Raw genomic sequence first — 12702 nt, forward strand, 5'->3', positions numbered from 1 at the left:
GCAAAAGTCATTTTCGGCCGCAAAAAGTACGATCATGTTTCCGATTTGATGTGCCAGTTGCGCTGGCTCAGCGCGGAGAACCTCGTCACCTACCACTCCCTGTGCCTGCTGCACAAAGTGCGGTGTCACGCCGAGCCGGAGTTGCTAGCGGGTAGTCTGGCCACCGTGGCTGAGGCGCGCGGCCGGGACGCTGCTGTCAGCACGCGGCAGGACACACTCCTGCACGTGCCGCGATCCCGTACAGAGATGGGCAAACGCCGGTTCACCTGCCGAGCGCCGGCTGCCCTCAACTCACTGCCATCGGATTTGCCCCGACTGCCCCCGGGGGCGTTCGGACGACGCCTACGCAGGCATCTGCTCGAGGAGCAGAACACTAGCAACTAGTCATCATGAGTGTCTCTCTGTATATGTGTTCCCCTTTCATCTTTTATTGTATTTTATCATCACCTGTTTTACTGACGACGGGCAGTAATAGCCACATGTTCCAGTGGAATGTCCTGAATAAACTGTCTATTGTCTATTGTACCAGAACCAAAGAATGTGAAATGTATCAATCTGAATCAGCAGTAAACACGCGTGTCCAGAGACAAAGGAGAAAACCCTTTACAATGGTGGCAGTCGGTGGGGTCTCTGGTGCGGTGTTTTTGATTGATTGATCTAAGTGAAGTAACGGACTAGATAATGGCTGAGAAAGATATTGGACTCGAAAAGTTCAGTGGCACAAGCGCCAAAGAATGGGTGGTGTGGTTGGAGGACTACCGCATTTTTGGTGGACTGAAGAAGTGGAGTGAGGAAAAGCTGGTGGCTAACTTGAGATTTTTTGTAACTGGTGAAGTCAAAGACTGTGTGAGGCAGCTGTGCAGTGAGAATCTGCCGAAAGAACTCGATGACCTCGAGTCAGAGGTGTCCAGCTTCTTGGGAGGAGCTTTGGATCCGGTGAGTGCTGTGCAGGAGCTTGACAGCCTTGGATATCTGGGTAACGTGAGGCGCACCCTGCTACAAATACAGGCACTGATACCTGCTGCATACCCAACTCTCATGAACAAAGCCGACAGAGACCAGATGTCTCTGCTGCATCTGATGAAGCTTCTCCCACCCTCCTGTAAACATGAGCTGGTCAAGATGGGAGTGACAACACTTGACACAGCTGTCAAGACAGTGGCAGGAATAGAGAGAGCTGAGAGGGCACTGGGAGACCACACTGGTGCTGGTGTTCACAGAGTAGTGGCACCAAAGGACTGTGACAGTGGAGAAAAATCAGGCATGAACTGTTATGTTTGCGGTCTGATGGATCACATAAGAGTGAACTGCCCCTTCAAACATGACATCTGCGGAAACTGTAATAGAAGGGGCCACCTCAGTGTGGTGTGCCGGCAGGGCCAGAGCAGCCGACCCAGTGGCATACCTGGCAGAGGTGGCAACAAGGGAAACGGAAGGGGGCCCGCCAGGGGGCAGTGGCAGGCCAGAGGCCCAGGACCTGCCCCAGCACTACAGCCCCTGCAGCCAAGCACACAGCAGCAGCTGCCAGCACACCCATGGCCTCAGAACCAGTGGCCACAGCAGCAGCCTGCGGGAGGACAAGTGACCCCAGCAGCGACTGGCTCCCAGCAGTAAGGCACGCAGTACCGGGCAGGTATGTGGACATGTTGGTGGGCCAACATGAGGTCACTGCTCTGGTTGACACTGGGGCGGACACTACTGTGGTGCGCAGAGACATGCTACCTCAGAACACTCAAATCCTGCCAGTGACCAAGCCTGTACGCTTGGCGGATAATGCACAGTGTGACAGCATCATTGGGAGAGCAGTGATTGAGGTAAAGATTGGCGCTTTCAGGCAGCAAATGTGTGTGTATGTAGCTAGTGCTCTGTGCGAACCGTGTCTGCTAGGTGCAGATATTCTGTCAGCTACAGGTGCAGTGCTAGATTTAAGTAACAGTGAGATGACAGTGTTGGGCCAGAAGCTGAAGCTCAAAAGTACTCCATCCACCCAGTCTCATCGCTTTTGTAGTATAGGTAGGGTAGCAGTGTCAGAGACTGTGTTTGTACCAGCTGGCAGTGAGGTACTAGTGCCAGCAGTGGTCGCACTGCCAAAATGCCACTCAGGAAGTGCCAAACAGCACTATGGGATTGTTGAGGGGCATGATGGTTTTATAAATAGCTCTGATTTGTGTGTTGCTCGTCTGGCAGTGACAGTGCAGGATGGTTCGGTGCCAGTCCGTGTTGGTAATATGTCTGAGGTAGGGGTCACACTGCACAAGGGGACGCACGTTGGTGAATTTGAGGGACTGGATGACAGTGCATTTGGTGCACCTGTGGACACAGGGACACCAGTTCAGGTTGACACTGCTGTTCAGCACCTGGAGGAGCCGCACCGCTCCCAGTTTGCTGATCTGCTCACCAGTTATCAGGATGTGTTCACTGGTCTGGGCAGGACGAATGTAGCAGAGCACACCATTCCCACTGGGGACAGCCAGCCGGTGTTTCAGGGTCCCAGGCCGACACCAGGCCACCTCGCTGACCAGGTCAAGGCTCAGCTGGATGGGCTGGTGGATGCTGGTGTGCTGGAAGAGGTAGAATCATCTCGTTGGGCTAGTCCTCTGGTGATTGTTAAGCGCCCCCACGGAGGACCGGTCAGGGTGTGCGGGGATTTTCGTAGGGTGAACCAAGTCACGGTCCCCTCTGTACAGGTGATTCCCAGGATGGATTCGAGTCTCCAAAAGCTGAGCGGCGCTGTGTGGTTCACGTCGCTTGATCTGGTGCAAGCGTATCACCAACTGCCGGTGGCAGAGAGTGATCAGGAGAAAACCACTGTGGCGACAGAGTTCGGGCTGTACAGGTACAGGACGGCACCGTATGGCCTGAAGGGGATCCCGCACTCGTTCAACAGGGCGATACGGATGGTGCTCGCAGATGTTCCGCCACATACTTACGTGCAGTACTTTGATGACCTGTTGGTGGTAAGTCGAACACTGGAGGAGATGCACACCCGTCTCGAGCGTGTGCTGGATGCACTGAGACAGTCGGGGCTCACCCTCTCCCTGGGTAAGCTAAAACTGTGTCGGAGGGATGTAAAGTTCCTGGGGTTCCAGGTCAGCGCTGCGGGTATACAGTGTGACCCGGATAAGACTAACCTGATCAAGGAGTGGCCAGTGCCCACCTCAGCCAAGGAGATCAGGGTGTTCCTCGGCTTGTGTGGCTATCTCAGACGTCACATTCGCGGGTACGCTCTGCTGGCCAAGCCACTCACCAAATTGACTGAGAAGCACAGGGTCTTCAGCTGGGGCGCAGAGCAGCAGGCCGCGTTCGAGACGCTCAAGGCGGCCCTCGTTTCGGCACCAGTTCTCGCATTCCCAGTGTTCGACCTCGCAGCTCCACCATTCCTGCTTGACACTGACGCGAGTGGGTCCGGGATTGGCGCCACTCTGATGCAAGGGGACCATGTCATCGCGTATGCGAGCCGGGCGTTGACGAAGTCCGAGCGCCAGTACAGCGTGACTAAGCGCGAGCTGCTCGCCACGGTTTGGGCAGTTCAGCATTTCCGATCGTTCCTCGTAGGCCGTCGCTTCGTTCTTCGGACTGACCACGCGGCGCTGCAGTGGCTGTTCGAGATGCAGGACGCCGAGGGTCAGATGGCGCGCTGGCAGTTCTTGCTGCGAGAGTTCGACTTCGAGGTCGTTCATCGCAAAGGTACACAACATGGGAACGCTGACGCCCTGTCCAGGTACCCGCACCCCCTCCAGACAAATGAAGTCAGGTACAGGTGGGTCTGTGTCCCTGTCGAGGAGGACCCGACACCTGAGTCGCAGATGGCTTCTGATGGGTCACATGAGGTGGCGGCGGTTTCTGATATCGCATGCCCGACTGCCGAGGAGGGTGACACACGAGAGACAGGAGTGATCCTGCCAAGTTCAGCGGTGAAGTCCGTTGAGACTGAGGTACCACTGGAAGACCGGGTATGTACTGAGCAGCCGCCACCAGAGTCTGTGGACTTGGCCGCTGCGAAGCTCCCCGCTGACGCGGCGTCCGACAGCGTGCCTCACTGTACAGCTGCGGTGGTGACGGGCCCTGCCGAGGTCGGCGTCTTGACACTGACGATGGCAGAGTTTCACAGAGAGCAGCAACGTGATGACGGCATTCGAGAGATCATGACGTGGAAGAAGCGGCGCGTGCGCCCCAAACAGAATCACTTGCATTCATCAGGCGCAGCACAGTTGCTGCGCGAGTGGTCCAGACTGGTTGTCCAGGGGGACGACAAGCCTGTGTTGTACCGCCGTGTGCAGCCCGAGCGGGATGCCCCGATGTGTCTGCAGATTGTGATGCCGCAGCACTTGCGGCGGGAGCTGCTGGAGCAGAGCCACGCTGGCTTCGGCGGAGGCCACCAGGGCACAGCCAAGCTGGAGGGCATGGTGCGCCGCCAGTTCTACTGGCCGGGCCTTCAGGCCGATGTCAAGGCCTTCTGCCGACAGTGTGTGGATTGCAGTCTGCGCAAAGACCCTCCGCGTGTGCCACAGGCTTCTCTCGGGTCGCTCCAGGCCGCCGGGTTCATGGACCGTCTGGATATCGATATAGTGAGCGGTCTACCCGTCAGTGACGATGGATATCGGTACATTCTCACTTGCATAGACGCCTTCACGAGGTTCGTTTGGGCTTTCCCGCTGAAGACGCAGGAGGCGACTGAGATTGTGCAGACGCTCATGGACGGGATTGTGGCGGTCTTCGGTGTACCTAAACGGGTTCATAGTGACCAGGGGAAAAACTTCGTCGGTAAGGTGGCTTCGCTGTTCTACAAACGTTTGGGCATACAGCAGAGCACCACTACTGCGTACCATCCACAAGGGAACGGGTACTGCGAGCGGAGTCACCGATTTCTGGTGGACACACTCGCCAAGCTCAGCAGAGACCACCAGCGTCAGTGGCCGCGGTACGTCAGTGCCGCCGTGCTGGCGTTCAACGCGAACGCGAGCGCATCTACCGGCTTCTCGCCGTACGAGAGCGTCTTCGGCAGACCTCCGCCGCTGCCCACTGACCTCGCGTACAGTCAGGTGCGCAGTGCCGGTCTGACAGACGCTCAGGCACCGCCTGATACGCTGCAGTACCTGTCCAAGCTGCAGCAGACACTGACACGCACTGACCAGCTCGTGATGCAGGCCAGCGTGGCATCACACGAGCGCAACAAACTGAGACATGACGCGAGAATCGTGGAACACACGTACGCTGTGGGGGACCGTGTGTGGATGAGGCGCCGCGCAGTGACAGGCGGTGAGGTGCGGAAGCTGGCTTCCCACTGGGAAGGTCCGTATCGTGTCGCGAAGAAACTCCGGAATTGGACTTACTCGATTGTTAAGGAGGGAGGTTCAGCTGCCATGATAGTCCATCACAACCGGCTGAAACCATGCCGGACGGCACCAGTTCCCCTCAGAGCGGCTCCCAGGCCGCCGGTGACAGGCGGTCTGAATCCGTCCCGGGCACAACCCGCTGCACTCGGGACGACGGTGAAACAGCCAGGGGCAACCCAGTCAAGGCACCCCTCTGCCTGTGTCCAGAGACACCCCTTGAGACCCAACCCGGTTGGGGAATGGGACCAGTCAAGGCGCGGCCAACCCACTAGCCGTGCCCAGGACCGACCCTCTGCGAGCGGCGAGTCCGACTGGGACCGTGAGGGGCCTCCAAGCAGCGACACAGCAGGTACACACACTGACGAGGACACGGGGCGGCCCACCATCCATGCAGACGAAGGCATGGTGGGTTCTGCAGGGGACCAGGAAACGGCTCCCGAGAAACGTACACGTTCCGGCCGAGTAAGCCGTACCCCTACCAAACTGACAGACTTTGTAGTGGGCTGACGGTGTATGATGTTGCCTGCCGGATGGTGCATCGATAGGGTTAGCGTTATAGTTTAAGTTGCTTGTTTCAATGTCCATGGTTAGGATATCATTGTTGTCGCGTCGCTCTGCCGTGGGTTCGTGGCTTGGGGAAGTGTTGGTTACTTTACATTGCTGCATCTGTGTGATATTTTAGGGCCCAAAATGTCGCTCGGATACACTTGTGTAAATGGCTTGTAAGTGGAAGAACCGTTTGAACCCATCTTGTAGAGTCGCCCCGCACAATATTCTCCGAACCAGATATGTAGGTAACTTTTGTTCTTGTTTCCGGGGCGGAAACTTCAGCGGAAGGGGGTATTGTAGCGAGTTGTATAATTTGGTTGCGTGTATAATTTGGTTGCGGCGACTTACCTGTCCCGCCAGGGTGAATGGCGCGGCTGCGGCAGAACTGTCGTAGCGTGGGTTGTTGAAGGACGCGGGGGTCGTGAAGAGGATGAGATTGGTGATGTTGAACGGCGGTGATGTGTTTGAGTGAATAATATAGAGGCTCGCTACCAGAACCAAAGAATGTGAAATGTATCAATCTGAATCAGCAGTAAACACGCGTGTCCAGAGACAAAGGAGAAAACCCTTTACATGAGTGGTACGAGTTGAAGTTAGTCGGCAAAGTGATAGTGGTTACATTTTGGTATGCCGACGGGGCTCTGCTTGTCAACTTTCTAAAACAGGGGCGCACAATTGATGATGTGCGTCCATTCGATAGACATCGAGGAGAGGCTATAGGGAAGCTGACATAAAGTGTGCAACTGATCCACGGCCACGCACCTGCGTACTTGCGCGGGGTGACGATAAGTTAAGTGATGAAATGTGGCTTCGAGTTGTTGTCGCATCCACTTTTTTCCGAACCCTGCACCGGCTGCACCCTCTGGTTGCCACCTCTTCCCCAACATAAGGAAATTAGCAGTGGCAGCTTCGCTGACTGCAGGGAGACTAAAGCAGCCGTCTTGGACGTGGGATGGGTCCAAAACCCAATTGATTATGGAGACTTTGAGGGCTCTCCCGAAAGCCGAAGCGCTGCGGGAAATGTGTTTGTCTTAGCGGTGGTTATTTGAATAAATGAACTTTTTTGTCTAATAAGTCGATGACGTATCTCTCTGCTTCTTCATGGTCGGGCATGTAACTTTCTGAATGCCGGCTTGTACCGTCATCCTTTTATTTTGGCAAGCAGGTCTTTCTAACTATCGTGGTGTTTCGAGACCTCGTTAGTTGTCGAACCCTGCGATTGGCGTGGGCCTTCAAAGCCGTTCCTGGCCCCGTAGCCGTCTTTTTCATTCGGCTTGGGCCATCAAAACCGTCCCTGGCCCCTTTCAGCACAGCCGTGCTTTTAAGTCGGCGTGGGCCTCTTTCAGAATGGCGTGCATTCCTCCGACACTATTATAACTGCCTATTTAACTGCACGTTTTGTGCATGGAGCTCGTTGAGGACCTAGACTTCCAAAATGTTTTTTTTTTAGATTTTGGTTTGTCTTGTCAATGACCAGGGCGAAAAAATAAGTGGCCGAAATCCGATGAGAAAGGCAGATTTGGAGGTACCCTACCTTTTAAGCCCCGCCACATGTGGCCGGCCGCCGCCTTTGGGCCCTACCAATCATTTTCAGAAAACGACACCCCTGCTCGGGTCTGCCCGCCAGGCTCGCACATGGTTGGAGCTCACTGCTCGCTCCCCACAACTGTGTTAATCTACGAGCAATATCCAGCATCTTTGTGCAATCGAGGCTGGTTTTCGCAGTGCAAGGTTTCACAGGTCGAATGCTTACATCAGTTTTTTATCGCAAGATAAGGCTCATTTGGCCGCTCTCGAGCCGTTAATCGTAACGCTGTAGAGATAGGTAGCCCAGAGGCACTTTTTGATTGATTTGATGTTTAATTCGTTGGATCATTCCCGAGCAGGTTGTTACTTTTTACTGGTAGTACGCACGATAATGAATACCGCGTCACTGCATGGCGAAATGTTTTATAATGAGGCCGCTGGTTTTGGCTCTCGAGTAACAGGGCTCGGTACTGTTGGGCTCAGTGCCATTACTTCCAGGGCTGCGGAGCCGATGAAATTTCGGCGACTCCGACTCTGATTCCAACTCCGGCTTTCAAAAACGAACACCGACTCCGTAGACCTGTCAAAGCTGCGGAGTCGATGGATTTTTGGTAACTCTAACTCCGGCTCCGACTTCCAAAATCGACTCCGACTCCGGTCAGAACTGTTGACTCCGACCGACTCCGACTCCGCAGCCCTGATAACCTACTTCATCCTTTCACAAAGCCTGAGGGTATCATCAGAAATTCGTCTGACGATTAAAGGTGTGCTGCCTAAATCCAGGCAATCGTTTACTGCGCCAGCTTGTTTTGTCGATTGAAAAGAGAAAAGATGTGTGACTGCGGGTCAGAGTCAGCATTGGCATATTTTGCCTTTGTCATGTGTCGGAACATCTCTTCAGCATTAGCGAGAGCTTACAGCTCCTGTATTTTAATTTGTATGTTTCTGGCCAAGTCTTGGGTCGTGTTTTTCGACCTCTCCCCCTACATACAGACCTAAATCGTGTTGTCCCGACCGGGTCCCTTTTCAGACTCTCCAACACTCGCCCGGATAATCCCAGCACCTCATTAGCATGCATCTGCCCGCGTACCCGCTGCTTTCCGCGCGTGTACCCAGGCAGTCCCCGAGAGGTGACCCTCCTCCCTCACCTTCCCATGGGAAAGCCCGAGGGAGCAGTTCCGGGCACCTGCAAGTGCAAGACTCGGCCGCGCCGCCTGTGGCGCCACCGTCGCTACGGCGGCTGGCGCTCGGCCGCCGCGGCAGGCTGCCGTCAATCGAGTGCCGTCGGTGGCAGTGTGAGGTACGGGTGGCCGTAGCGTGTCCAGTGCCGGTTTGTGTAGTGTATCTCGGTACGGTGAGGTATCGCGGACAGTATGTGTGTCTGAGGAGCGACTAACTGCGTCCCAGGATCCGACACCGAGCGAACCGGAATCACCATGAACACCTTTCCACGGAGCGAATCGAAGAAGGTAGGTGGGCTACGCGCGTGGCGCCGAGTAGTATTGATGCCGCCGTAATCGGTCTGCTGCCTGCGGCTGGTAATATCTTTAGGGAACGCCCGGCCCGCGGCGAGTTCGATGGCTGCCGTGCGGAAGGGCCGCTGCAGTCGCGCCCGGCGGGGTATCGTCCGAGCAGTCATTCGGCGGATCAGTGCGGCCCGCGGTACTTCTAATGGTGCCGATCTGCCCATGGGAGCCGGCAGGTCACGTGATCCGAATCGAAAGCTGCCCCGACCCGGCTCGCGGTTGGCCCACTGGCCACTACTCCGCTGTTTTGCACGCTACATCGGCGCTGCCGGCCGCCGCGCCGGCGGGGCTGGATATGGTGCATGGTGGCACGGTGAGCGGCTTCACCGGTTACCGATGGATGGGTGCACAACTGCACAGTACACATTGCACACTGCCAGTCCTGTCTACGGGACATACCTATGCGCCCGTGTGTAGGCAGGAAACGGCAATGCTATGCGTTAAAAAAAAAATACAAACGCTTATATTAGCAAAGCTGGGAAGGATTGTAATTCATGGATACAAGTTCATTGTTTTGTGAACTTCTGGCATACATAACAATGAACGGCCTAGTTACATAATATGTTACATAAAAACCGAGCGGAAGTTTTGAAATGTATATCATTTACCTATCGTATTTCAAGATGCATGGTTGCAATGTATACTGGCTACTGCAAAGTTCATGGATGAGATTGCGTGCAACCCAATTTCTTTCATGTCGATCGGCAGATGAAAGTCAAAGCTTATCACTCGACTTTCAGCGGCTGGCGCTGATCATGTGGCGGTCTGGATGCATGTAAACAGATCCACGCTGGCCGTAGACGCACATGGAGATCGTGGTAGAGGCTGGCTCTGCAGGATGATTCGCTGTTTGTTTGGTCTGCACGCTGGTCCTATAAACACTGCAGTCGCCATCACCGGTACCGTCACAGTCGGCATACGAAATGTAGTACCTACCGACTACTGAGTCTCCGGACTCGCTTGGACGGGGTGCCTCGCTGGAGCACAACCCCGCTCTGAGAGGGCTGAGCTGTCCTCTGGGGACTGATTTGGTGATCTGGTGGTTTGCTGTGCCGTCCAGACCCGACCGCAGCCCTATGTCTGATCTCTCCGGCGGAAGGGTATGTTTGATAGCTGATCAATGATCACTGAGAGGATCAGTATTCAGTTCCATCAGCAGAAGGGCACCTTTGATAGCTGATCAGTGATCACGGAGACGATGGGCTCCAACCCTGATATGTGAGCAGAGCTGAGCTGACGGGGATCTCTCTGCAGTTGGCCAACCCCGGAGCCGGGTGTGCCAGAGTGGACTCCGGACCATGACTGGGGTACGCTGTTTGGTTTGCCAACAGCGAGCTGTGCCGTGCCTTTGTGTACGTTCGCCGGACATATCATTAGTGTTCGTCTCACTGAGGTAACACCAACAATCAGCTGACGCTCCGCCAATGGTGATGATACCGTTTATGGTGTGGAAAATTAGCAGCTTCTTTGGGGATGTTTTCCGACTTGAAGAGGCTGGATCGAATTGGATCGATTTCCGTTCTTTTGAATGGCTTGGTATCTCAGTTCGGCTTTATTACAGAGTTCACTGAATTCGGAAACATCTTCCAAGATAAGGTAGGTATAATTTTCCAAATTTGCGGTGTAATGACGTAAAACGTGTCATTCAGGGGAGGTTCCACGAAGCTTTCACATCAAACGCTTTAGCCCGGGAACCGTTCACATACGAGTATGCTGCTATGAGACCAAGTCAATGGCTTGTCTCACCCGTTCCAGCACAAGTCTCCGCAATCCACTGGAAGGAGGCTCCTCGATCTGCCAACACTGCGCCGTTTATAGAAACCGGCTATATCGACCACTTACCGGCGGACCGGGTTCGGTTGTCGTGTCGCAGCCGACCGCATTTGAGATGCAGAAAACTGCCTAATGCACGCCAGCCCTGTCACGACAGCGGCCGAAATTCGCCGACACGGAAACCTCCTCTGGACAGTCACGTGTCGCCTCCCACGCACATTCGGAGTGATCACGTGACGCTCGTGCGGCCCCGCCCCCGTCCGTAACCCCGGACACGTGACCGGAGTGACCCAGGCACGCGACTGGTGATGTGACCAGGGGTGCCGGCGCGAGCCGAGCCGCCAGCGGACCTTGGCCACGTGCTGGGAGAGCTCCTTTGCCAAGTGCCGCGCTGCCAGGTCAGGACTGAGTGCGGGAGTCTTTTGAGTAAGGGCTCAGTCACGGATGGGCGACCCGCGGCAGGTTTCTGAGAGCTCAAGCAATAATAACTCTTGAGCTATATGTGCAGTGACATTAATCGGATGGAGGATAAGCAACGCCGTCTTTTCCAAGCGAATGCTGTGCGAAACTTCCGTCCACAGAAGAAGCTTTTATCCGCATTAGTTCATCGAGTGAAGGTCAAGTAATGTTCCACAATGTGCATACCTATAAAGGGCAAATACCACTGGGAGGTTAATCCAGACCGAGCCATGTGCATTGTGCAATATTTGCCTCATTTCTAGTTGGGTTGCATGGCGCTCGTCTGTCTTCTTGTCTGTTGTTCTGTCTCTTTGTCTGCCGAAAATGGTCATTTACCCTCCTAATATAGCTGCTCTCTGCACTGCTGTGCACCCCGCCGCCGATATATAGCATTATTCATTGTGAACATCATGCTTATTGCACACCTGCTCTTACCCAACACATGTCTCCCGGTGCATGTCTGCAGAGGGGTCGCCGGCGGGATGCCTGTGTCTGTCGGGGTCCCTGAGAACCTGTCGTGAGTTATGAGACTGTGTCTGACGGCCGGGGGGAGGGGCGACGACCATCGACGGGTGGCAGCCGGCTCGCATCGACGCGCTATCAGATAGGCTGTGTTGACCGGGTAGATTTGACCGGCGCCGGCGATAAGCGCCGCCTTTGTGGCGGCTGGTGACGCGCACCGATATCGGGGTGCTCTCGTGAGTGGTTATTGGTGACCCCCTCTCCGGACTGGGGACGCTGCTGTCTGGCTGAGTGTTGCCCTCAGGTTGCTACGGTGCTGCATGCTGGGAGGGGGTGTCCGGTCCGAGCTGCCTACCTGACCCGATCGGTGACCACGGTGGCTCGGCTGTCCCGGCGCCAGTTAGTCGACGCCGTGTTCGCTGAGTAGCCACCTACCCGTATGTTGAGATGCCTTTGAGGCATGCGTATTGCGTATAGTGTAGAGAAATACCATACCTGTTAGAAAGCCTTGCTAAGTGCTCTATCGCTTCGTACTTTTCCTGCAACTCTGAACACATCACGTTTCGCGCGATAGCAGTCCTCGTGACTCATATCACATTGCTCAAGAGCGTCTTCAGCCTTCACCGATCACTGCCCCTGCACCTCCGCGTGCCCCAAGCATTCACCGGTCGCGTGGCCGAAGATCTCCGCTATCATGGCTCTCACGCCGCCCACGTGCCTCTCAGCCCTGTTCCGCGCCCGGGAGCCGGATAAAGGGCGTGACGTAATTAAATCGGTCTCGCACACCTACCCAACGAACCGGGAGCTCATAATGGCCTCCGAGCGATCCTGCGCTCCTCCTCGCTCCTCTCTTCTCTACGGTAGATGTATTTTGGCGAAAAAGCCCTCAAATATCCAAAAATTCTCGGATTGTCGGATGTCGAGTGTCGGCTTTATTTCGGGTTGTCCGTGCCAGTGTCGGGGACGATGGCGACCTTGTTACGGATTCTGGGCGGGGTCGGTGCCTAAAAAGTCTGGTAAACCCATTATTCATCCCCGCTGCCAGCCCGCCCGTCTCATGCCCCGTCGCC

At 55.3% G+C, this 12702-nt stretch overlaps 1 protein-coding gene across 1 annotated transcript in view; it reads left to right on the plus strand.

The window, feature by feature from the left end:
* The first annotated feature begins 8671 nt into the window (after positions 1-8671).
* LOC122381009 (breast cancer anti-estrogen resistance protein 1-like) overlaps positions 8672-12702 on the plus strand; it is a 61407-nt gene continuing 57376 nt past the window's right edge. Inside the window, exon 1 of the mRNA XM_043364684.1 lies at positions 8672-8881. Within this exon, the coding sequence (XP_043220619.1) occupies positions 8849-8881 (33 nt within the window). The 5' untranslated portion in view covers positions 8672-8848. The remainder of the gene's footprint in view (positions 8882-12702) is intronic.

Source organism: Amphibalanus amphitrite, unplaced genomic scaffold (assembly GCF_019059575.1).
Source record: "Amphibalanus amphitrite isolate SeventyFive unplaced genomic scaffold, NRLGWU_Aamphi_draft 000111F_arrow, whole genome shotgun sequence".
NCBI classification, from domain to species: Eukaryota; Metazoa; Arthropoda; class Thecostraca; order Balanomorpha; family Balanidae; genus Amphibalanus; species Amphibalanus amphitrite.